The 25,941-nt window shown below is 47.5% G+C and overlaps 1 protein-coding gene across 1 annotated transcript in view; it reads left to right on the top strand.

Moving 5' to 3' along the window:
- The window catches only part of WSCD2 (WSC domain containing 2), a 134,630-nt gene that overhangs the window by 62,976 nt on the left and 45,713 nt on the right, over positions 1-25,941 (top strand). Inside the window, exons 3-4 of the mRNA XM_024196260.3 lie at positions 15,869-15,983; positions 20,051-20,235. Coding sequence (XP_024052028.1) covers positions 15,869-15,983; positions 20,051-20,235 — 300 coding nt within the window. The remainder of the gene's footprint in view (positions 1-15,868; positions 15,984-20,050; positions 20,236-25,941) is intronic.

Here is a 25,941-nt window from a genome sequence, read left to right as displayed (position 1 = left end):
GCTTGAGCTGTGCCGCAAAAATTACCAGGCTGGCTACTGGTGTGAGGGGAGGGTTTTACTCCGGGCTTGGTATCGTAAATCAAAGGCCCCTCTAAGTCACCGTCCCCATGCAGAGAGGCTCTCAATATCCATCACTAGCCGCCGACACAGCTGTCCCCTCCAGGTGATCAATGGCTCTCTGGGGCAGGGAGAGGAGCGGCTTGTGGAGAGCAGGCTCTCTCCACATCAGCCTCTCAGATCCCTGTATTACGGGATGTAACCCAGGTGGCGGCACCAGGGAGAGTTATTCCAGGCGGATGAAAATCACCGTATAGGTATCGTTATTTGTATTACAGTCACATTCTCAAAGGGACTGGAAGTGAACGAGAGCTGGATGCTACCTTTGCTTTTTAATCCCTTTTTCCCCAAATCCATAGTGAGGCTCCTAAATAAGTGACCAGGTTCCCATATGTGCTGAGCCCCCACAGCTCCCACTGAAGACAAAGGGGCCCCGATATAAGGCTCTCCGGTCCCAATTCTCCGTTGGCCTAATTCAGTTGACTTCAAGGGAATTGCACCAGCAGGGAATTTGATCCTCAAGTTTGAAGTGCTTGGTCAATGAACACACCCACGGAAGTCAGGATCGGTCTATGGACCAGCCAAACAGGCTAAAAAGGGCGACGTTCACAACGGTGTAATAATGATTCTGTGCTTGTAAAGCACAAGTGCACACTTTGGGGCACTTTTTATTTATTTATTTAAGACAATCGTGCTTGTTCTTGTGATCGCCTCTTCTTCAACCTTCCTACCACGGAATGTACCCATGGAGATCTCTCTGTTCCTTTGACAAGCTAGCTGCAGCGCATCCACTCTTCGCTGAAGAACGAACATCCCTACATCTGCTGCTTTCAGTGCAAAGCAAAATGCCATTTTCCGTGGGTGCTGGAGATGGATGGAAGCAGCAGCAAGATTTTGTGCAAGTGATAAGATATGCAAAGACTGTGGTTCCAGCTAAGGACAACTCAGTAAAGTTCCGACCAACTAGATGAGTCTCTTTTTGGGCTTCCTTGACTGAACAGATGTCTACGCACAGCCAGTCGTGGCCACTGGAGGTGGGACTCCAAGCGTTGGCAAAGCCAGTTCTCATGCCTGGCCACATGCAAAAAAGACATTGGCCCTGATTCTACACTACATGATCAGCTGCTATATTTCACTGCAGAGGTGACTGCATTTCAGTGGGGGACAAAGTGTATTTGCTGCATGACCTGTAAAGTGTTTTGGGATTCTTTGGGATGAAAGGCACAATCTAGACAAAACGACATTTACTATGAATATTGCCATTTTATTTACAATGCTAATGCCACTTAACTACTAACGAAGCCATCAGATGAGAAAGAAGTAGGAGGAACGTGATTTAATACATATTTGCTGGATGGCTGTTTTCCAGCAAGTCAACATGGTCCAAATTCACTTCTGTTCCATTGACATCGGTAGAGTTACACCAGGTCTGAATTTGTCCAAATGCATTATTTATCAGGATTATATCATAGTAGCTGTGTTATTAACTCTTAGCTTCTGCTATTCCAACTGGGCTGTACTATGCTCATCATGCCCCTCTTAGCCCCTTGTTAACTCATTATCCTTGCATTTCCCTAATTATTCAGTAGCCTTCCTAATAAGTTGCAGTTCATCTATGTCAAGAGCAGTGTACTAAACATAACGCACATCAGTCACTGGCCCGTTAAAAATTACTGGAGTAATCCAATATCAGTTGGATTTATCATGAACAAAATTAGTTGACCTTCTGAAACCTGTTCAGCATTGTGGAAATGCCAAGTTATGCTGAAAATAATTGGAAGCAATGAGCTATTACTATTCCGTGGTTAACGTTATCAGGGCACATTTCCATCAATCTTCCTCCCGTCTTCTCCTCATCCTCCAAAAGTCTTTTAAGAGTTTCTAAGAGGATCTTTTAAGAGGTCTAAGAGGATCCGACAACCTTTAACTGTTCAAGTTGAACCTAAAAAGCAAACACGGTTGGTATTGTCCCTGGGATGCACTGTGGTTTGGATGGCACCCATGCAGTGGGGTGTGGAGAGTATGGATTTTGGCTTAGGTAGCTGTGATGGTTGCAGACTCCAAGCAGGAGCTGAAGAATGTTATCCGTCAGGAGCATGGGACGGCTTGGTATTAGCAAGTTCCATTGCTGCTGCATCTGATACCAAGGTGGTGGATTTGGCGTACGAATCTAGACAGATGAAGAAAGAGAGAATGAAAGGCCCAAATAGTTATAATTGTGCATTGCAACGTGCAGAATTCTTTCCAAGCCAGAGTGAGCCCATAATGAAGCTGTTCTATAGGTCTGATCCAATGCCTACTGAAGTCAATAAAAATATGTGCTTGGCGCATGGGAATGATGGGGTCAAATAACTATGGAAGTATACAGGAACACAGGCAAAGAGGTCAGATTATTCTGTTCATAAATGTATCAGGCTCCATCTTCAGACTACTTAGGATGTGTGTCTCCACTGCTCCCATTGGGGAAAAATGTATAGAAAGAACCGGGTCCCCCTTCTGTGATTTGCCCCCAGTTGGCTCCACGTTCTACGGGCCAGATCCAGGCCATTAACTTCAGCTGAGTTACACTAACTTGCACCCTCTGAGGCTCTAGTCTGATGGGTCTGTTGTCTGTGACACTATGCTTCAAGCGCCTCAGGACTGGGGCTAGATTTGGATCAGTTAATTCAGAGTAAATCAGAGTAACTCCAGTGAAGACAGCACTGGTTTAAAACCAGTCTGAGATCAGATATAGGCTTCTTGACTTGTAAATTGCCCTGTAAATCATCCCGATTACCCCGGCAGCCAATAAATACATGAATACTATCATTAATTGGCCAGATTCTCATCTCAGTGTCACAGGAACAAATCCAGAGTAATTCCACTGCTGTCAAATAGGTTCTAACGACCGGCCTGGACATGGGATGATCTCACCACAGCAGGATTCTCATGTCAAAGCTACAGCTGGGAATCCATAGTTAGGAGGAGGTTGAGTCTAGGCTATAAGCAAGGTCAAGGGCTCCACTTGAAAGGAGACACTGAACGTAAACGGTATTTGTCTGTGTGTCTTTGAATCCCAGTGCTTGTGGCCACATCCCTGCTGATGGACAACTAGGGCCCCTGCTCACCTGAGGCTAACAGGTTTGCTCTAGGTCTAGGCCCAAGACAGGACTCTGACGCCGTCACCGTGAAGTAAGGGGTAACTAAACAAACCCAGAGATAAAAGGGACTTGACCCCTGTAGGATTCAGGAACATGTTTTAAAGAAACCATTTGACTTCTGCACATTCAAGAGCAAATCGGAGATATGTTCAGAGTTGTGTGCCTCGGGCGACTCCTGTCCTAATCAGTAAGCTGCACATCGCCCATCAAAACAGATTAATAAACGTTACATTAACAGATTACCAAATAGCTGACTACCCACCCAGCACTTGGGAAATTGCTTTTTTTCTTCCTTTAAAAAAAAAATCGTCCCAAGAAATGGCTGTAGGCTCAGTTCGCTGAACAAACATGTCACGTGACTCTCATCTGCAATGTAGCTTTTCAGCAGAGCATGTATTTTGTCTCTGATTAGAAAAGAAAAGGCGAAGGCAATGAGAATTATGTCGGCCACACTTATTAGTGGTGATACAATACCCCAGACAAAGCATCTAGCGTGGGTGCCTGCCTGCTTTAATTTTGACTGGCTCGGGTAACTGGTGCACAATGTATTACCTGAGTACCAGAGCTTCCCTAGTCTTCAACAATATTCTCATTCATAATTAGAGCTGGCTGAATAGTGCAATATATTTTCCCTGACTATTCCTCTGAATGTTTAAATGAATCCACCCCAGCCACGTTTGCCCTGTTCTGCGTACTCTTTCCCAGTCCCACTAACAATGGAGAGACCGAGTTTTGCTGGCATGAATGTGTGCGGGAAACAGGTGTCAAGTTTCGATGCGTGGCTGTTCCTGGAAACCTAATTTCTCAGGTGTGCATGTTAGCACACAGCTCATCCAATCGGGGAACAGAAAAAATACACCTGTCACAACCAAGAAGCATCCAATCAGGGACCATAAGCAATATATGTGACTTGACTTATCTGACCAATCGTGACTAGCCAACATGACTAGCTTATAGGGTGTATACTGAATACCATCAGAAGCCTGTTCATAATCAATCCACAGAGTTTTCAAAATGTTAGATCACTTCCAATAATGAATATGTTTAAGGCGATTCTTATTTGCTTGCAGATCACTTTGAAAAAGGCTAAATTTGTCCAATAAACCATTTCTTATGAATTATGTATTCAACTCTGTCCCCATCCACTGACACGTTCCACAAGTACTATTCTTTGTCCTAGAACAATCTTAACTCTGCCCTGTACTGACCCAATGCAGTAACCACACAATGATGATAAAGGCATTTTAGTATATGTGGTTCCAGATTTTTAAAGGCACACTAGATTTTTCTTCATGCTGTTTCTCCCCACATGGCCTCATTATGGGGCAGAGTTAAGGTTGTTTGGGTGCTTTAACTGGGTTTTCCTTACATGCTTGGATTTCTTGCACTCTAAATATCCTGAGTTTGTAATACTTAGTTTTGAGACTATTTAAACATCCTTGGCACATGTTCACGCTGACTTTACGGATACATACTTTTAACCTTTTCACACTATCTTAATCTCATCTTTGTCTGGGGATAGAAAAAAATACTTTAGTGCGGTACGGTCATGACTCAGACCACTATGGTAACAACATCACAAGCTGTAGGGTCCATTCTTGTAGGATACTGTGTCTTTTAAATATAAAAAATGTTGGGGGTGAGAACCCTTCTTTGAAAAGCTTTCTAAGGGGTGTTTGAATTGCAACCTGCGGTATAACTCACCTTAGAGACACACAGGACCAGATGCTGACCTGCGGTCAAGGAGAAATAGCTGCATCTCAGGAACAGAGCAGAAAGGTTACTTTAAGGCACCTTCATGGTCCCCTGATACTGGGGCCTTCCTGGCATCGCCATAGCAGTTCTGATGCAAGTGCGATTTTGCAGATATCACTCCATCACCTAGGCTGGCCTGATTCTGATCCTACTGGCAATTTACATGATTGAGTGCAAGATTTGTAGATTCCAAGGCCAGAAGGGACCATTGTGATCATCCCATCTGATCTCCTGTGTAACACAGACCAGAGAACTGCCCAAAATCATTCCCAGAGTAGATCTTTTAGAAGAACATCCAGTCTTGATTTAAAAATGGCCAGTGATGGAGAATCCACCACGACCCTTGGTAAATTGTTCCAATGGTTCATTACTCTCACCGTTAAAAATGTCTGCCGTATTGCAGCCTATTTTCTCCCCTATATCATGCTTTGGACATGAAATGTGGTTGTCTATCTACACCATCTCAGGACCTCCACCTCCATTAAAGTGACAGACAAATTTACATTTCGGCCATTAAAACTTTTTCTTCCTTTCAAATAAAGGTTTCTCTTTCAACTTAATTTAAGATATGTGAATCCATCCGTTATTATTAGACAAAGATCTGGGACAATTGGTACATTTCCATAAAATATATTGATTCGCCAGCCTTGGGAAAGTAAAGGTTTTGTGAAATACATCAATAAAATAAAAAGAGAGACCAAAAAGAGCATTTCTTTGAAGTGTTTGCAGGTGCCAGGTCTCTTACAGATTTCCCCACAGCCAGTTCAGGCCTAATAGAAGATCGACTCTATCACTTCTCCAGCGACTCAAAGCAATGCTTTCCCCAAGCAGTTTTCAACAGTTCCAACAATACCGGAAGCAGGAGATGCTACCTGAACGCAGTCTGTATCCAGACGGAATGTAGTGTTCATTACACCCAGGGCCCTGTCTATGTGTGTGGGAGCACTGCTGTTCATCTCAGAAGGCAGAGGTCATGCTGTGATAGTGCCGGCCTATTTCACTCTGCCTTTCGACAGGAGAGATGGCGTAGTGACAGAAAATACACTTCTGGCAGATCTGAGAAATCCCTCCTTGAGGATACACCAATCTGTGACCCAGCTCTAGCAACTCTATGTGAGCTCCCCGAGGCTGCAATGACTGTGTTAGGGAACTGCGTATTGTCCCATCAGCCATTTCGAGCAGCTTTCCCCATGACACCCTGCCGTGAACAAGCGGCTCACATTGAGATGCTCGGAGTTGGCGGAATGCAGCATTGCGTCTGCAATGAAACTGTATCGTGACGGGTTCAGCATGCAGCACTCCTGGATGCCAGACAGACGAGGCAAAGGCACCAAGGTCTCTGCTGAGCTTCAAACCAAATGGTAATTGTCCCAGTGCTGCAGCTTCATTTTCTGCCTGTTAAAATTAGCTCAGTGTCGTTTTTGTCCCTGCTTTGCAGACTTTTCCCCCAACTTACTGGTATTGTAACTATAATTTCCTATGGACGGAACCGAAATTAACTCCCGCTCAGTTCTTCAGCTGCATAAAAATGCATGACAGAAAGAAAGACACATGGCTAGAGATATAGAAGTGACCATACCTCGTCCATCCTAGCTGCCTTATTGTTTTTTAAAAGAGAGCACGTTCTGGGTGACTTCCTGGCTCAGCGGATCTGTATTGGCATAAGAAGTCTAACTTCCACATTGCAGGTTTGAATGTGGCCATGGTCTGTAATGATCAGAAGCTATTAGAATCATAGATTATTAGGGTTGGAAGGGACCTCAGGAGATCATCTAGTCTACCCCCCAGCTCAAAGCAGGATCAATCCCCAACTAAATCCCCAAATGGCCCCCTCAAGGATTGAACTCACAACCCTGGGTTTAGCAGGCCAACGCTCAAACCACTGAGCTATCCCTGCCCTATGATCCAGTCTGTTTTCTGACCCAGGGGAAAGGAGTTGTATTATGTCCATTAAGTTCCTTATAGGCAGATGACCATAAAAATTACCCCCTCATTTGGTACAAAATAGGCCCGGTCTCATCAGAGAAGTCAAGGACTTGAATGGGCCATTCAGACTGAAATCCACCCTTTCCCCATGGTCAGGAATCAGTATATTAGGAGGACAGCATGGGGGAAAGCTTGCTTTGTTGATGTACCGTTTTGGTGAATAAACAGAGGACTTCAGTCTGACAACCTGGTCCCTTTCTCCAGACCAACATGCACCAGACAAAGGAGAAAGCTATCCCTTGTGCACTTTTATAGTGGGATGAGGTTTGTGTTGCCCTCACTGCCAAATAAAATACATCTGTAGGCCCATCTTTCTATTTTTGCTAATAGCAGCTGCTTGCACTGTTATTTGATTCATGAACAGGTTTCAAATGCAAATCAACAACTCTCTCGAGGAAAGAAAAGGGAAACACAAAAAGCGTGGGTAACTGTGAGAGGTGCTGGCCTCTCCCATTGAAAGGTAGCACGGAGAGATTTCATGGACTCAGACAAAGGACATCGGCTGAGAACCTGAAAGCCCCTTCTAGCCTGGCCTGACGTTAAAGAGCAGTACATTCAGAACAAGCAGAAACAGGTTTCAGTAGACAGCAGGTAGTCAGTGTGTGGACTTCCCGGCGAAGGAGTTCGGGTCAAAGCTGGTCTGGTTAATTTCAAGACCACCCTAAACATTTTCAGCTCCTGCGTGCAGCCATGATCATGTGTTCGATCCTTGGCACACTTCACAGCAGATGGGGTGTGGAAGCCAGGATGCAATTCGTCCCCCCCCCCCCAACCACCAACAAACACAGCACTGAACATCGTCAGATACACTTTCTTTTTTTGCTGTCCTCTGGATATTGGCCATTACTGAGGCAAGACTACATGCACATATGGTATCTCTTCTGCTCCTGTATTAAAGGCCTTCTTGACAGATACTGCCCTATAGATCTAAGTGAAGAATCGAGAAGCAGAACAGAAAGGACTTCAGTTTAATCCCTTTTGTAGGGGAAAGAAAACCTCCTTAGTGTAAGACTCCCACATCTTGTCCGCTATCTGTATTGATTCTTCTTCTGCTTTAAGTACCTCTCCTAGACGGCTTGCAGCTCTCTGCACCATTGTGTCTGAGGCACGTTATACTCAGAGCATATATTTAAAAAGCAAACAAACAAACAGGATGTTTTGCTGAACAGCTTGACTTAAAAGAGAAAGCAACGGCGCTGCAGGTGCAGTGTGCAGATGTTCTCCGAGCTGTATTGCCTCTCGCCGCTCTCCCATGTGTACTTGAGCCACATTAAGCTCCTTCCGACTCCATTATTCCTTTGCCAGTTGCCTAGTCAGTGTGGGAATGATTGACATTTGTCAGGAGTCTGATGGCGGCACAGACATTAGGCACTACGTTATATGCTAGTTTGCATGCCGAGCAGTCTGGCTTTTCACTGAAGCACCTGCACGGATGCTGCCTGTGAGCTACCCAGGCGTCTACACGCTGGGCCTCCTCCAAAGTCGGCCATGTTTTATTGTCAGGCGTGACCAGCGCTGACGGATTATCACTTTTCCCGTGGGGGCAGCGGGGTCCAGTGGAGGGGCACTAGGCTGGAAGTCAGGACACCTGTCTTCTGTTCCTTGCTCGGATACATGGCCCTTGGGCAAATGGCTTCACTTCGCTTTCCCCTCCTGTTCTTTGTCTGTGTCTTGTCTCTTCAGATGTAAGCTCTTCGGGGCAGTGAGTCCCTCGCATGATATGTAAGCACTGAGCTCAGTTGAACCCTCTAGATGTTACTGTCATACAAATTCCTCCTCCCCCTTGTTTCCAACTTGGAGACAGCTCTGCTTTTGGGGAGCAGAGTTTCTGAGGTGGGGATCTCCAAGGGTCCCAAGGGAATTAGGCACCAGCTCAAGAGCTCAACAGGAGTTGGGCATCTCATGCCTTTAGGCCCCTTTGCAGAATCCAGCTTTATTTCCTAAAGGATATGGCAGCTGGCAACTCACTTAATGGCCGGATTGTCATACTCTACCCACCTTCCCTGTGGAATCCAGAGCTCCCCCGTGTTTGTGACGGCCACTAGCTCATGCTTTCTTTCCTCCCTCCCTTTCCACGGTGCTACATAAAGCTACGCCGTGGGCTTCTCTTTGGTGATTAATGCAGCAGATATGCAACCCCGAGAGAGACACCCAGACCTTCGGCAGCCTCATTATTTGGAATCTATGAGGTGTGCAGGCAAGTGTAATGGTCCCCACAATGCATTATTCATGACCCATATAAATCCTGAGCTGGAAGTACCAACCTTTACACAGATGGAAGAGTAACTAGGACTTCTTGATTAAATGCTGCAAGCCTGTGGGCTTGATCAAATGCCCCTCCACTTCCACTGAAGCATGCCTGTGTTTGTAAGGGTAGATGTGACAATACACAGCCACCTTCACAAATGTGCTGTGTGCCACGGAGCTTTTCATAAAAGGTGTCTAGTGCCTGGGACAGAAACTGTCTTCCTTTGATTACGCCTACAGTGACTTAACTAAATACACTTGCACACAGGATTCCATGTGCAGAGTTGGCTGTAAAAAATAATTGTGAACAAAAAAACCCTGGCTGTAGAATGAGAGGTTGGAATAACATCCCTTTGGAAACTTGTCCCCTAGTTCACACTAGGGATAGTGCCCTGCACAAGTGGAACATGTTGCCTTTGTACAACATCATCCAGGCCCCAGTCCTGCATAACTTTATTCAGATGAGTAGCCTATTGGCTTCATTCATGAGTAAAGTTCTTCATATGAATCCGTGTTTGCAGGACGATGCACAAGATACATAAAGTATCTAATGCTTTTCTACTCATCATAACTTAAAACCAATGTAAACATTTAATTAAAGTCTTGGAGGGGGGAAATATTTGCTCACGAACAATGGCTTGTAGCAGGGAGCAAATTTCCTTTGTTGGGCATGACCAACCTGACATTCCTTTAAGAGCATCATAAGCCCTGGATTGTCACTGCATGATGCAGCGAGAACAGGATGTGCATGATGCTGCTAGCACAGAGATTACTCTGCCTACTGCAGATTTGCTCCTGCTCTCCTTTCTCTCTCCCTGGCCCCGTGTGTCTCCCACTTCCTTTTGCATTGTCCAATAATTCTGACCTTTCCTATCTGCCTGGTCCAGCTGCCTCCAGCTTCTCCACCTGCCCAAGCCATTTCTTGCCTTTAGAACAAAGAAAAGCAAATACATCTCCGGCCACAGGAGGTCAGAGTCAAATTCTGTGGCTGTATTTTAAGAAGGGCGAGGTAACTTTATGTCCATTGCTAGCATTTGTCCTTGTGCATGCTAGGCTAGGGGGAATCAGACCTCACACTTCAGGATAGATCTTGGCGTCTAGAGATTGTTGTAGGGATGCATGAGAACAGAAAGCCCCACCTAACAGAATTCCGGGCCTGACTTCCTTACACTTTAGAAACTCCTGGGCTCCATGCCCTGTTTCTGAAGAGCTCCATGTTGCAGAGTGAAAGACGGAGTGGGCTTCCTTCCTTGTGCATTAGGCCCTCGAGCATCTCTGTGATTCTCTGCGGCGTGCAAGATGGAGCGCCAAGCACGTTGCCTTTCCCTGACTCCCTGTTCCCTCCGCAAGCCTCGTGTAAAACACACACATTTGTATCCTGGAACAAATGTTTGGAGAGTGTCCACATCTGCTTCTACCAAGGCGCAAACGGCCCTGAGTTAAGCGACAATGAGTTAACTCAAGGTAAAAAAGACTAGGAAGCAAATGCCCCCTTACAGGAAATGTCACCCAGCAATCAGGTTAATTTCACCCTTTTGCCCAGTGCACAACGTCCTCCTCGAGAGGCTGAGCCAGCAGATCTGGTGACAATCAAATGCACCAATAAAAATAAAAAGCAAAGACCGAGAGGCGCCTCAGTTTCTCCTCGCAATTTATTGCCATCTCAGCCCTTGATGTGGAAAGCTGCTTCATACAGTTGGGGCCAGATCCTCAGTTGATGTAGCTCAGCACAGCTGCACTAACGTCAATAGGCCGGTGCTGATTTATATCCTTGTTCAGAATCTGACCCTTCTTCAATATTTTAAAATTCATTTGATTCACCACCATTCTATCCTCTTTTCCCGTTTTTCTTCTTCCAAGCCCTTCTAGTAAGAGCATTTTTTCTACTAGTGAGATTTCCATTCTAAAGTTAGCCGTGGTTTATGCGTAAACTTATGAAAAAATATGATGACTTTACTGTAATTTTAAGAATGACTGCTTTTCCATCAGGGAAATCATGTAGTTTTTACATGCAAATCGAAAAATAATGGACGGATCTTTTTGTAGGTGCAAGATTTAAGTTGCACAGCGCAGCATTTGAAACCAACAGGAAGGGCCAAATCCCGAAGACCGGAGTGGGTTTTTACTCAGTCCTTGCTGAGGCAAAGACTTCTGTTGACTTTGATGGGGTAAAACCTGGGTTTAATCCCAAGCCTGCTGTCATCAGTGGGGGAGGTGGGGGGGAGTCTTTCGTTGTTAGCACTGATGACTTTGTTCCAAAGACGTCTTTGCCCAAGCATGTGTGACGGCTGCCATCTTAGCTGACAGGCCAGGAATTGAACTGGCGACCTCCAGTGCTAAAAGCCTGCGCTAAAAAAGCCATGCTTGTTACAGCGATCGGGGTTGTAACGATGCATTTCCTCTGCCGAGCGGCACGGTGGGGGTCCTTTGACACATGCTCACCAGAGGGTTACACCTGCACTCTGTGATTTATCTGCTGTAGCTCTGTGGTGCTGATGGGACTTGTGCACAGTAGGTGGGGGACCAGCCCCAGCCTCACCATCTGATTCCAAGTATTCGCCGTGCCTGCTGGCACTAATTTCCTAAGCACCTCTGCCGTGTTGTCTCGGCTCTCTCACTTGAAGTGCTAGGTATTGTGCCTCAATCTGGGATGCGGAGAATCAACTGACTGGTGCTAAACATGATGGATTGAGCCATCTTCCTGGCCTTAGCTGCCGGATTTTCTTTTTAATGTAAGGCAAGTCCTTGAAAGGACTGTGCTAATTATATAGTATATAGCTTATGGTTTGTATGAATTAGCCCTGAAACAACGGTTCACTCTGCAAATACAAGGAGCCTTTGCTCTGAATGACCTGGGATATTGTTAGCTGATAGGTAAAAGGAGAATTCGGCCCCTGATAGATAGTGCTGTCAGGCTGCTAGAGAGAGTAAAGAGCGGGGAGCAGCAAAGATAAACTGAGCCGAAACACCCGCAATTAGCTTGTGCCTGCAGCTACTGGAAGTGCCCTCTTCAGGCAAGGGGCTTGCCCTAGACTCTCCAAAATTCACACTTACTGTTCAGAGCCAGAACTGAATCCCGTAGCCACAGGCTTGCCCATAGAAATGGGTGAAAACGGGGGGAAACAGAGGAGAGAGAATGCAAATACTGGAAAGTGTCCTGCTCTACCTGTATAGCTGTGGCATGATCTGCAAACCCACAAGGAAGAGACAGCACCTGGCTATGTGCCCCATGCCGAACCTTGGGATACAGGACCTGTCTTCACACCCATCCTTACGTTGTGCCTGAAATAAGGAACCAAAACTCAATTGTGTGTAGCCCTAAGGCCCCTTCACACCATTCCGGCAGCATTAATCCAAAGGGGCTTTCCACTGGGAAATACCTGAGCGTAGGGCTTGCCCAGGTTGTGTCCAATTTACAGAGCCAGCCTGACATTGTCCTCCTCTTTACCCTCTGCCCTAGGGGATATAGCTGGAGCACTTCTCTGCTTTGGCTAGTCTCACAGCTGCTGCAATGTATTTTCTACTGGCCGGCACTCAGACACTACAGAGGTGAATGCAGTACAAGAACCTATATAGATACGCTTGGCAGATTTCAATTGTTTTAATATAATTTCAAAGTATAATATTGATGTTTATTTGTAAGCATTTTTTATCCATTTAAATATTAACAGTTGCACATACAATTTTGATCTATTTAAATTTTCACGGGAAATTGGGGGTGGGTCAGACAATAATTATTTAATGACAGCAGACATTGAAATTGAAAAAGTTAAAGCTGTAGAACTGTTAAAACACAAATTGTCAACATCCCCTGTCAAAATATACCAAGTAAAAGTCCTTAAATCAAACTCTAAGTTCTCAAGCAGCATTTTTTTTTTTACTTTGCCTTTCTGTAAATGTAAATGATTATCAATGGAGATATTTTTCATCGGTTTGCGTGTGCTTGGTAAAATCAGCGTTGACTGACATTGACCAATAAAAATCTAATCCTTCCAAGCTTAGATATAGAATATAATAGAATAGGGGCTGTTGAAGTTAAGTGTAATTTAGAGCAGCCTTGAGGCTGATCTAACTTATGCTGGGGGCCAGGCCAAGAACAGAGGGAGGTGCCACAATGTATGAAGCTGCCTTTGCTGCCTCTCTGTTCTTGCACCAAGTGTAGCTCAGCTGGAACTGCCCACTCTGTGTTCATGTCCCCTGCCTATTCCTGTACTGCATCGTGAGCTACACATCCCAGGCGTTGCATCCACCTGCCCCTGGACCTGTTTCTGTGGTTCATCCTGGGACACAGGCCGTAGCCTGATTCTCCTCTCATGTACACCACTACTTCCATGGACGATAATGGAGCTACTCCCGGTTTACACGAGCACACTTGAGGGGGGTGGTGGAATGAGGCCTATTATTATCACACCCTCACCTATTTCAGTGGTGCATCTTGGAGGTAGACCCCTTTCCCTTTGCCTGCAGGGTGCACCTTCGGCTGGCTGGCAAAGCACTTAGCTACATAATCAGGGGAAAGAAAACCCGCCGAGTGATTTGGAGCCAGGCAATGTTCTGTCATTAAACTCCGTGAGCAAGGTAATCCCCGACCTGAAAGGAGCAGGGAAGAGGAGAGGACAGCGAGGAGAACTTCAGAACAAGGGAAAAGATGGACAGAGCTACGCGGCTCATATCGGGCAGTGTGTGAAGACATCCCATTTCTTGGCAATCCTGAGCAGCGCAAATCACAGCAGCCAAGCGTTGCAGTTTTGCCAGCAGCAAAGCAGCAGAGCCTGCCAGTCAATTGCCCTTTGCATGCCCCCTCCCCGAGAAGCTGATCCCTGAAAGAGAATGAGAGGGGGAAATCCAACGCTGAACATCGGCAGAGAAAGCAGCCGACATGCTAATGACCGTGCACAGGGCTGGGATTCTGCAGATGGAAAGGGGAACTTGTCCCCAAAACCTCAAAGGGAAGAAAAGTCCGTTCAGAAAGAGAAGCCAACGGCTGTGAAATGGCAACGCCTGCAGTTCTCTGTGCTACCCATCTAGTGTAGTGCCCGTCACCCCATTAGCAGTGGAATCATCTCTATTGAAACAAACAGCAGGTAACCATTTAGGGTTGCACTGCGCCTGGTCCGTGGTTTGTGTGTGTGTGTTGTGTGTGTGCATGTGTGTGTGTGGGGGGGGGGGGGGGGGGGAAAGGGAGTCTTCCCCCTCCCCCACTTATAAGGAGCAGCTCCAGTAGGGTTGCCAACTTTCTAATTTCTGAAAACCGGACACTACAGCAGGAGCGCCAGAACCTCCCCCGGTCCCGCCTCTTCCCCGAAGCCCCGCCCCTGATTTGCCTCTTCCCCAAGGCCACGCCCCTGCTCACTTCTCTCCATTCCTCCCCGTCGCTCGCTGCTCTCCCCTCTCACCCTTCCTCGTTGCTCGATCCTCTCCACCTCCCTCCCCTCGCCGGTTGGCCTCCCTCTGCTCCGGGGCTGGGATGGGAGCTTCAGCCCCTGACACACAGCCTGCCTACCCACGAGATGCAGGTAGGGGGCTGTCCCAGCTGAGCAGGGGCTGGTACAGGTTGATGACCCAGTGCGCCCCCACCCGCGGTAACCAGACTTTTGGTGTCCGGTCAGTACATCTAACTGGACACTGTATAGGTTCCCTTTCGATTGGACTTTCCAATCAAAAACCAGACAGCTGGCAACCCTAAGCCCCAGTCATGTTTCCTGCCCTCATAGAGGCAAGGAGAAGGTTTGGTGGGTGCAGCTTGGCCACGCCTGTGGAGAGGGGAGCAGGGGTGCACTCCCTATGCACACTGGACAGTCTTGGGAGTTATTCTGCCCCAGTCTGGCCCCTAGTCACAACATGATGATACAGGGCCTGATCCAAAGCCCACTGAAGGCAAAGCAAATCTTTCCACTGAATTCCAGGGCTCTGGATCAGGCCCGCGGAGAGGACTTTGCGTGTGGCAATGGTTGTGGGGATGCCCAGGGTAGGATGGCATCGAGAGAACCAGCACTGGGCTTGGGATGTTTAGCCCCCTGTGCCCATCCCTGGATGGAGCCGGGACGCACAGCAAGTAGCAGGATTCTGGGTTGTGCACGGAGGTTTGTCTCCAGAACCCAGCTTAGAAGTTCTGATTGCACAGCTGGGAGGGCTCTAACGGCCATGGCGTTCTGCCGGCCGGGAACCAGAGTAACGCAGCCATGAACCAGGCCCCGTCTGGATTGTGTTTCTAGCCTCTGCATTCTCAGCTTCCCAACGTCGCAAATTACCTCCCCAAATTCAACCCCCTTAGCCCCTTCCCTGAGCCCAGTGCTGCTGAGGAGAGCAGAACCTCCCACTGAAATATGGGCTATTTCTTTAGGGATGGTTCCTTTGCGGACGTGCAGCGACTGGAGTTAAACAAGCGAATGAGTTAAGCATTCGGCCTTCCAGGGCTCTGAAAAACTCATTTTGCTTCCCTTCCTTCTCGGGAACCTGCTTTATTTGCCTGTGTATTCATTCCTTGCACCTACAGGGGTGCTTCGCTGATGGATTCCTGCTCCCCCTCTCCCTCCGCTTGACTTGCATTTCTAGGCCAGCTGAACTAACTCATGTTGAAGAGGTGAAAAATAATATTTAGCCAGAGGCTCGGATTCGGAGAGAGAGGGAGACATTGGGAGTCTCGTAACACGCCGAATTCTTCTTCTCTTTCTTTTCCCCAGCAAAATACATTGGCTGCTACGTGGACAACACTCGCCGACGGGCGCTGCGTGGCGTGTCCTTCTTCGACTACAAAAAGATGACAGTGTTCCGTTGCCAGGACAACTGTGCCGAACGGTAGGGTGGTAAATGAACACAGCATCTTCATTAATTTCAGCACATCAACAGTGTCTCTCTCTTGTCGGCTCAAGCACTCCAGTTTCTTGGCCATTTTCCTTCTGTCTCTCCCCCACCCCCATCCTTAACCCCCGCTCCCGCCCCCTGGGATGTTTTGAAAGATCCTATTTTTCTCACCAGGAAAAGGCCAGGGCAGTTGATGTTTCTCATTTGGGATGAAAATGCTGTCCTGATTAGAGGGGAGCCTGAGGCCCTTTCGCTGAGCACCACCCACTGACAAAACCAAAACCCACTGACCAGATTTTCCAGCCTCCCCAAACTACCCTGGTTTTAGGCCCATTTGCTTTGGATGAAATTCATCTTGTGCAGCAGGCACTTCAATGCCACATACGCCCTCAGCCCAGGGTATAGTGCTGTACAGGCCACGTGTTGGCCCTCTGCACAGGGTTCCCCTTTACACAGCACGAGAACCAACCGGGACCCAATCTCCAGGCCTGGAGGATACACCTTTAGTGCAACGACTGCACTGTGGGCCAAGCTGCAAGTCACAAGACACAGGCTAGTGATGTGGTTTCACATGAGACAGCCGGCATCTTTCCAGGCTGCTCGGTGTGGCCTTTGAATAGCAGTAATTGCCGCTCACCCCTGAATCCCTTTTTGTTTTGGGGAGAGGGTGGGGAAAATACAGTGATCTCCAGGTGAATGAACGTCTGAAACCTTTTATTACCTATGTGGCCTGGAAAAGCTCTTCTGCCCCGAGCATCGTCCCAGATATATAATGTGATTCCGTTGCCTCGATTACCATAATATCTGTGCATCTCACACATATTTACCCTCCCAGCACCCTGATGAGGTAAGGAAGTGTCATTAGCCCCATTTTTCAGATGGCAACTGAGGCCCAGAGATCTTAAGTGCCAGATTTTTAAAGGAATTGGAGCATCTAAAGATACAGAGAGTAGGCACCTAATGCCCATTGAAACCAGTTATTGAAAGCCCACTAGGGACCTATCTTCATCTTTAAACGCTTGCATTGCTTTAAAAATCTGACCTTATTCAAGGTCACCCAGGGAGTCTATAATGGGGAAGGGGGGGATTGAACCCTAATCACTCACATCCGAGTATCAGTAGACATGGGGGCACCTTCCGTGATGCCTTTGACCAGAACTTTAAGCTAAGCGCTGTCTAGGTTCCTGTCTGAATGTAAAGCTGGAGGGATGCGTTAACACAGAGCGAGGAAAGGAATTGGGAAACAATTTGCTGCTTCTAAACATTCCACCAGCCACTCAGCGTTCCACGCACCAGCTCCTCCATTGCCGTGCCTTTGAAATGCACTGAAGAGGGTCTGTATATTGCCAGATAATCCCTCCTCTAGGCTCCGTAGCAGACATTCTCACTCCTGTGTCTTCTGTAAAGTCGAGAGGCCAAAGCCCAGCACGCGGAGCCTACATGTGCCTGTGACATTCTTGAGCTTTTCCATTAGTGCAGCCATTGATACAGCAAGTGGAGTCCTGCTCGCTGATCCCCGGTTCCTCCCTGCAATCTTTCCTTGCAACGGCCACATCAGCAGGGCGGGGAGACAGAATAGGAACTGAATGATCACCCATTGGTCCAAACTATATTGGACATGCAGGGATAAAGCTGCAGCTGGACCTCTAGCTCACTGCCTGTTGTGCAAGTACCCGGCTGGATGGGCACAGACTTGTGCCTGCCCTTTGCAGGGGCAAACACCTGCTAAAACATCTAATGCTTGTGTGTGCCCTTTACACAGCCTGGGAGTCCACAAGTGTTAGCATCTGCACCTTAGAAAGGAACATTGCCTCCTGTTGGGTTCGTGGGTGCAAATGCTAAGATTTACCCCCGGGCAGCCGTTAGACAATTGAAAAGATTCATGCAGCGTTGGTCCACGCACAGGTGTTTGCAGATGACAAATGCAGCTGCAGGTTCATGTGCATGCAATTTTGCACATGTGCAGCTGCTGGCTGAGTGCTAAGAACCAGCGGGACTGGATAAGTGAAAGTGTGTCTCTTGACTGAGTTGCCACACAATACACCACAAGATTATTTGGATTGTAAAGTCCCAGGTGCGGGGATCTTCTCTGCTCCGTGTTGTACACAGCATTGAGCTCAGCCCTGCTATTCAACAACTAATGATAATAATAAAATAATCTGAGAGTTTGCCCAGCAGCTCTCTTACTCAGCAGAATTGCTGCATGACTGGCATCTGCCTGGAGAACCCGTGTCACCCCTCGTGCTAGTCGATTTTCTGTGGCAAGCTCTGACCCTTGTCTCTAAAGGCAAAGGGGGTTCATCTCTATGTTCACTTTTCAAGCCCACTCCTGGTTCAGATAATGTTGCAATCTCTTCTTTTCAAACCCAATCGGTATCAACTAGTGGAGCTTTCTGACTCTGAGGCCCTGGAAAGTCTTGTTATTTCACCCGCAACACATATAATGTCCTTTTTGCCTGTAAGTAATGTTGCTGTCTCTTGCTTTATGATCTATAAGATGCACTAAGCACTTTTTCTTTTAAAGTGATGCTACTTCCAGCTGGTGTCTAGTAAATCATCAGCAATGGACACACACATCCAAAAAAATCAAACACACTCTTGTTCAGAGAACTTTAGCTGTAACATGACTGCTGTGGCAACCAGAACCCTGAAATGGCTTGCGGCAAGCTGATCTCCCATTGTGCCCAGTACTTGGAGCAATTTAGATTGACTCTAGAGTGGCTGAATTGTTATGGAGAATTCTAAATGCAGCAGAATCTGGGTAATGCCACAAGCTGGGATTGGACGACAGGGGATGGATCACTCGATAATTACCCTGTTCTGTTCATTCCCTCTGGGGCACCTGGCATTGGCCACTGTCGGAAGACAGGATACTGGGCTAGATGGAACATTGGTCTGACCCAGCGTGGCCGTTCTTATGTTCTTATCAGTATCTTAATCAGTGTACCAGCTTACCTGACGCAACAGCCAAGCAATGGATTCCAGGCTGGCCTGCTTCTGATTCAACAGGTCTGATTCTGATCTCACACCCAGTTGACGCTGGTGTAACTCCATTTCCTTAAAGGAATTACTCCTGATTTGCACCTGTTGAAGTGAGATCAGAATCATGCCTGGTTTCGCTAAATACTGGATAAATAGTGCACTGGTCAGTTTAAATGGCTCACCTGGTGCAATCTGGATGCCTGAGTTAACAGATGTGACTTGGGGCTTCCTGGTAGAGATTATCCAGGGTGTTCTCCCCAGCACCTGTTGTTCACCATTGAGGGCCTGATCCAAAGCCCATTGAAATCAGAGAGGTTAGGACCAGGCCTAGGAAAGTCAAACTGGCCTTAATAGAGGTTTCCAAAATGTGCAACTGTTTTTGCATCACCTATTTTGAGTGCAGCTCCTCTTGATTTGACAAGCATCGACCTGCCAGGGCAGTGTGCTCCCCAGGGCCACCGGGAATGGGATGTGCCTGTGATGGGCACATTTCTCTTCCCCCTGTGGTCTGTGTCGGGGAAGAGCCCAAGAGTACTTGGAAGGAAAATCCACCAGCTATTGAGCGAAATTCCCCTTGCAGATCTGCACGTGAAACTCTCTGTGCATAACCAGGGCTGCTGCAGATAGTCGTGGGAAATCTGCACACACAGGGCCAAATCTTGAGACCTGCTAATGTGAGCAGGAGAGGTCAGCACCACTCAGGATTCGGCCGATAGCAAGAGCCAGGGATCAGAGTTGCAACCCACTGTGTGGAGCGGAGAGGAGAATTTATGCAGGAGAGACTTTCCACCACGTCTGTCTCGTGCGGTGGGCTCTGAGGAACCTCAACCCTTTCCAGATTAAACACGTCCCGCACTGGGGAACATTGACATTCCCAGCACTTTGAACTGCTCGCCCACCACTGATCTCATTAGGGTTTTGAACCGTCCCCTCTGGCAGGGGCAAGAACTCAGGGGGTCAGATCCCCAGTAGTTCTACTAACTTCCAGTAGGTTTACCTGGGCCAGGCTCCTCCTTCCACCTGTCTCTGTTGTTTCACTGTGTAAGGGATGCTGCTCTGACTGTGGTTTCTACCTCCAGGGGTTATTTGTACGCCGGGTTGGAGTTCGGTGCAGAATGTTACTGTGGACACAAAATCCAGGCCTTAAATGTGAGCGAGTCTGAATGTAACATGGAGTGCAAGGGAGAGAAGAGCAACATCTGCGGAGGTGTGAACCATCTCTCCATTTACCGGCTGGAGCTGGCCCAGGAGTCCGCCAGGAGATGTAAGTAATAACTGCGCCGCTGTCGGAAATGGAAGTTAATGAAAATGGATGGGCAGGTACAACATGGAAACAGGGAAAGTGCCTGGCTGGAAGCATTTGCATTTCCCAGAGCTTCGTGCCCACCTCTTTGGGTGAAATGCACTCCGTGGGCTTACCTGGAGGGTGCATTTCATCCCTGGTGATCACAGCAGCTGGGAACACTGCACTCTCCTCTTCTCATGCTCAATTCATGCTGATGCCTGTAGCCCAAAGTGAATAGTGAGACTCAGGCTGGGGAGCCAATGTACCTCACTAGTTTGGGAGCTTGGCTTTGGCTGGGCTCTGATGCTTTCTTGCGATGTTCAGAGGTGTCTCTGAACTATCCGGACTTCCCCAGCTGTGGATGACTATGAGCTCTCTGGCAAGAGCTCCAGCCCCTCTGGCTTCTGGCTGCAGGGAGGAGTTCAATGAGGAGAGAGCAGCTCCGGAAGGGGCATCCCAGGCACAGAGGGGCTGTGCTGCTCTCTTAACTGGGATTGTTTCCAGAGAAATTGCTGGGGTTTATTTGGGGGAACGCTTGTGCCAAGAGGCGTGGCATACATTGTGCCCTCAAGGTGGCCAGACTTAGGCTCCAGTGTTAGGGACAACCCCCATACTGCCCACACCCCCTCTCTAAGACAGGGGAAGCCGTCTCCTGCAGTAAGAGTGAACTATGACCGGACAATAGCTTGGCTTTAGGCTCACACCCTCTCGGTCCTGTGGTGCACTATACGGTCAATGTAGGGCCACTTCAAGCAGCCATTCTGTGTCCTTCTACTATAAAGAAAGGGGAACTTTATATTCTTCCCATCAACTTTGCCTGGCCACTTTCTCTTTTCCAAGCTTCGCCTCCCCCCACGTTCCTCGTACGAGTGCTGGGCAACTTTGAGCCATAAACCGGGGAAAAGAGGAGATGGGGGGGAGGGTTTGATGAGCCCTGGAACCCCCCCTTACATGCTTTCCTAAAGCCCCAGTTAATCTTCTAGTCCAGTGCATAGTGCACTAGACTGGGAATCAGGGGACCTCGGTTCTGTTCATGCTGCTGACCTGAGGCAAATCTCTTAATTTTTCTGCTCCCCATCAGTAAACTGGGGTTAAAGATATCCACCTTCCTTTGTAAAGTGCTTGGAGATCCACAGAGGACGAGCACTGTAGAAGAGCAAAGTGTTATTATTCTCTTCTGTCATTCAGGAGTCTGGAAAGGGTGATGGATCGAGTGGTTTGCCACTGGGGAGCTCTGCTCTTACCTGCTCTTGTCATTCTTCACAAGGAAAGATAAGGAGGGGCGCTCATTGCTGGTCCTAGATTCTGAGCTCAGAGACACTGATGTGTATCTGGAGTAACTTGAGGGGAGTTACTCAGGATTTAACCTGGCCTGAAGTCAAAATCTGGACACAGGCCCTTTAATTCCTCTTCATCCCGCAAGGAGGGAGAGACCTTTGAATTAGGAATGTCATGTTGTTCCATTTGTCCTGCAGAAATGATGCCTGCGGAGCTGTGGGTGGGCATCAGAACTGAACGTGGGCACTTGCTGTTCCTCTAGGAGATGAAGAATATACACGGGCTCCAGAAAGGAATGAGTGGACTTCCATTCCGCTCTCCTTTGAACACATGCTCTCTCTCGCTCTCTCTTAAAGGGACTCCTTTTGGCTTCCAGTTAAGTTGCATAATACTGTAATTACCCCCCATTCTAAGCCTTTTTTCTGACACTCTTTGGCGGAAGCTGCCAAGAACGGTGTCGTTGTGATGGTAAAGTGTGCAGCAGCCGTCAAATTACTCCAACTGGGGTCTTGCCATAATCATTTTAATAAGGATGGATTGACTTCACTGGCATAATTTAGCAACAAATAACGAAAAGAAGAAAACTCGATGCCGTGTGCTTTCTGTGATGAACTACATGCCAGATTTTTTTTCTTGAAAGGAACCTTTACAAAGATACAAGGCAGTACGTGGCTAACATGTAGATCTGGGCACTGGGAAGCCCTGGGGTTTGAACTACAGGAGAACAAGATTCCATATTAATATCAAGTACCATGGGGCAGTTGTAGAAGCAGAAATCTGAAGAGCGGTAAAACTTTCATCTCAGTTTGGGTGTTGGCTTTAGTGTGCAGGTGTTGGGACGGGGGTGTTGGTGGGCTGTGATCGGAGGTCAGCTGAGATGATCTGGTGGTCACTTTTGGTCTATGAGAGGAGGCAAGGGCCGTGGCCTCAGAACAAGTGCAGAATGATCTCTAATGCACCTTAGGCAAGACAGCCAAATGGTGAGAGACTTGCTCAGGTCAGCAGCAGAGGTGGGAACAGAATGTAGGTCTCCTGAACACCACTCCAGTGCCCACTCCCTGGCACTCCGTTGCCTCTCATTGTGTTTCCAGGCAGGGCCTGATTTTTCCCCAGTTCTCTGCCTGGCCTGGCTGAGATCAAAAAAGGCCAGGTCACTTGCCCAAGGGAGCAGCCCATTCGATTCACAACAGAGGTTCTCAGAGTGTGGAACCATGGACAGCAGGGCACTCGGAGAACCAGCTGGTCACATGGTGCTGGCTCCCAGCGGCTAACCTGCATTAAAAGAAACTCAAAATCCATTCACTGTTTCCCTACTGTGACGTTTTCGCGGTTGCCACAGGGATGTTATGGGGTGGCGGATGAGAGGGAAAGTGTCTGAGACAATCTGAGTGTCGAAATGTGGTCCGCCCAGTGAAAACGTGGGAGAATGCCTGCATTGCCCAGTGATGTGCACTTTGCTTGTTTCGGCGCATCCCACTGTTGTTGTCCAAAGCAAAGTCCGCAGCAACCTTGTGCTCGTTTGTGTCTTCCCTTGTAAGTGGTGAAATGCTCTCCATTAAAACTGCAGCATCGGCGCATCCCCCTCAGCAGCTGTCCTGAAACGTTAAAGATGTTACAAACCTATAGGACACTTCTTATAATCAAAGGGCCTTTCCCTTGCAGTGAGCTGGCATTAGCGTTTGCCAGAAACAGAGGAGTGGGGAGAGAGAGAGAGTCTTGGGGAGCTGACGTTCTCTCAGAGAAGCTGTGTTATTAATTTACAGTAAAGGTGTGTCAGCATGGACCTGTCAGACCTCATTAACCTTAATGCTGAGTTGCAGATGTCAGGATTATTTGCAGTATTACAAAAGAGCTGTGAAATGGACTGTCTGAATCGCATTGCATACTTACAGGACTTTCATAATGAAGCCAGCACCGGCTATGCAGTGAGCCTGGCTAATTAGTTCATTCCTGCCAGGCAGACCAAAGTCTTCCTGAGTGATTGCTTGGTAAATATGCCAAACGATTTGATTTCTCGGATTGAAAACAGAGGCATAATCGTTCTTGTTTGGGGCAGACAGTGCCTGGCTGGAATGTGAGCAGCATGGAGCATACGGATCTCAAATGACTTGCATCTACAAGTCAGACTGGTTTAGCAACAGATAATAATAGATAATGGATTCCACTTTGATGTTACTACTTATTATTTGAGGTGGCCCTACAAGTTGTCTATACTATTGACTATTTGTGCTACTGTGGTACCTAGCGGCCCCAGGCATCGGCCAGGCCCCCATTGTGCTAGGCCCTGTACAAACACAGCACAGAAAGCCAGTTCCTGCTGCAAAGAGCTTCCAATCTGAGTGTGAGACAAGAGACAACAGATGGAAACAGACGGACAGGGGAGCAGATGGAAACAATGAAATAATATTGGTCTGTATGATAGACAGCGGTTACAGCACAGAAGTGTCCTATAGCACTTTCCATCTGGTGATCTCAGATAGCTTTTCAAGTACTACTGAATTAAGACTCCTAAGCCCTCTCGGTAAGGTAACTCAGAATGATCATCCCCATTTCTCCAGGGGGGAAACTGAGTCACGGAAATCGGAAGTGACTTGTTCGGGAAGCCTGTGGCAGGTCTGGGGAAAGAACCCATGTCTCCTGACAGTCTCAGGCCAATACATGAGATCTGAAGAACAGCTTGTTTGTAGTGTGCTGATAAGGTGATAGCTGAGGTTGTACTAAGGTATGATCTTCACATCAGGTTACCTTGGACTTTCCGGATTTGATTTTATCTGTACGAGTGTTGCCTGCAGCAAAATGTTCCTCCCGGGCTGAGCTATTCCTGGATGGAATGAGTGTTTTATTCAGATGTTATTTCATAGCTTATAAAGCCAGAAGGACCCACTGTGATCGTTCCTATACAACACAGGCCAGTGAACATCCCTGAATTAATTCCCCTTTGCCCTGGTACAGATCTTTTAGAAAAATACCCAATCTTGACGGAAAAAGTGCCAGTTGGTAAATTGCTCCCCTGCTTAAATCCCCCTCTGTGCCTTATTTCTAGTCTGAGGGTGTCTACAGCACAGCCGCTCCAGCGGCACAGTGACAATGCTGCAGTTGTGCTAGTGCACACTTCCTACAACAACAGATGGAGGGGGGGTGTTTCTCCAAGAGGCAGTAGCTAGGTTGACGGAAGAATCCTTTGGTTGACCTAGCCACCTCTACGGTGAGGGTTAGGTCGACCGAACTGCAGTGCTCAGAGAGTGAAATTTTTCACAGCTCTGTGCAACTTCCTTAGGTTGACTTACATTTTAGGTGTAGACCAGGCCTGAATTTGTCTAGCTTCAAATTCCAGCCGCTAGATCTTATTATACCTTGGTCTGCTAGCCAGAAGTGTTCCCCACGTAGACACTTCTAGACTGTGATCAAGTCACTCCTTAAACTTCTCTGTCTTAAACTAAGCAGATTGAGCTGCTTCCATCTGTCGTTATAAGGCCGGTTTTCCAATCCTTTAATCATTCTCCTGGCTCTTCTCTGAACCCTCTCCAATTTACAAGCATCTTGAATTGTGGACACCAGAACTGGATGCAGTATTCCAGGAGCAGTCAGTGTCAAATACAGGGGGATATAATCTCCCCACTGCTACTCGAGATTCCCATTTGTACTTCAGTGATCACATTAGCCCTGGGAGCTCACGTTCAGCTGATTAACCACCTCGACCCCCCAAGTCCTTTTCAGAGTCACTGCTCCCTAGGATAGAGTCCCCCCGTATGCAAGTATGGCCTACATTCTTCGTTCCTACATGTACGACTTTACATTTAGCTGTATTAAAATACCTATTGTTTGCTTGTGCCCAGCTTACCAAGTGATCCAGATCGTCTGTATCAATGACCTGCCCTCTTCATTATGTATCACTTCCCCCAATCTTTGTGTCATCTGCAAACTTCATCAGTGATGATTTTAAGTTTCCTTTCACATCATTGATAAAAATGTTAAAGAGCAGAGGGCTAAGAACTGATTCCTGCAGGACCCCACGGGCAACAAAGTCATCCCCCTTTTAGAGTTACTCTTTGAGGCCTATCAGTCATCCAGTTTTGAATCCATTGGATGTGTGTCATGTTTATTTTGGCCCGTTCGAGTTTCTTAATGAAAATGTCACATGGTACCAAGTCAAACGCCTGAGGCCTTGTCTACGCTACACTACGAACAGGGGAGGTGCACACACTACAAAGCTACTTTTGGCGGCAAAACTCTGCTGTTTTGCCGACAAAATAAAACCACCACCACAAGAGGCATAAAGCTTTTTGTAGCAAAGTTAAAGCAACCGAGCGTCCGTGCAGACTCTGCTGTTTGTTTTGTCGACAGAACTGGCTTCCCCCAGTATCCCACAATGCCTGCCGTGACCGCTCTGCTCACTGGTTTGATCTC

The sequence above is a fragment of the Terrapene carolina genome, unplaced genomic scaffold (genome assembly GCF_002925995.2).
Source record: "Terrapene carolina triunguis isolate 2854851 unplaced genomic scaffold, T_m_triunguis-2.0 Scaffold234, whole genome shotgun sequence".
Lineage (NCBI taxonomy): Eukaryota > Metazoa > Chordata > Testudines > Emydidae > Terrapene > Terrapene triunguis.
The sequence above is the reverse complement of the archived record's forward strand: the minus strand, read 5'-3'. Positions and strand labels throughout refer to the sequence as shown.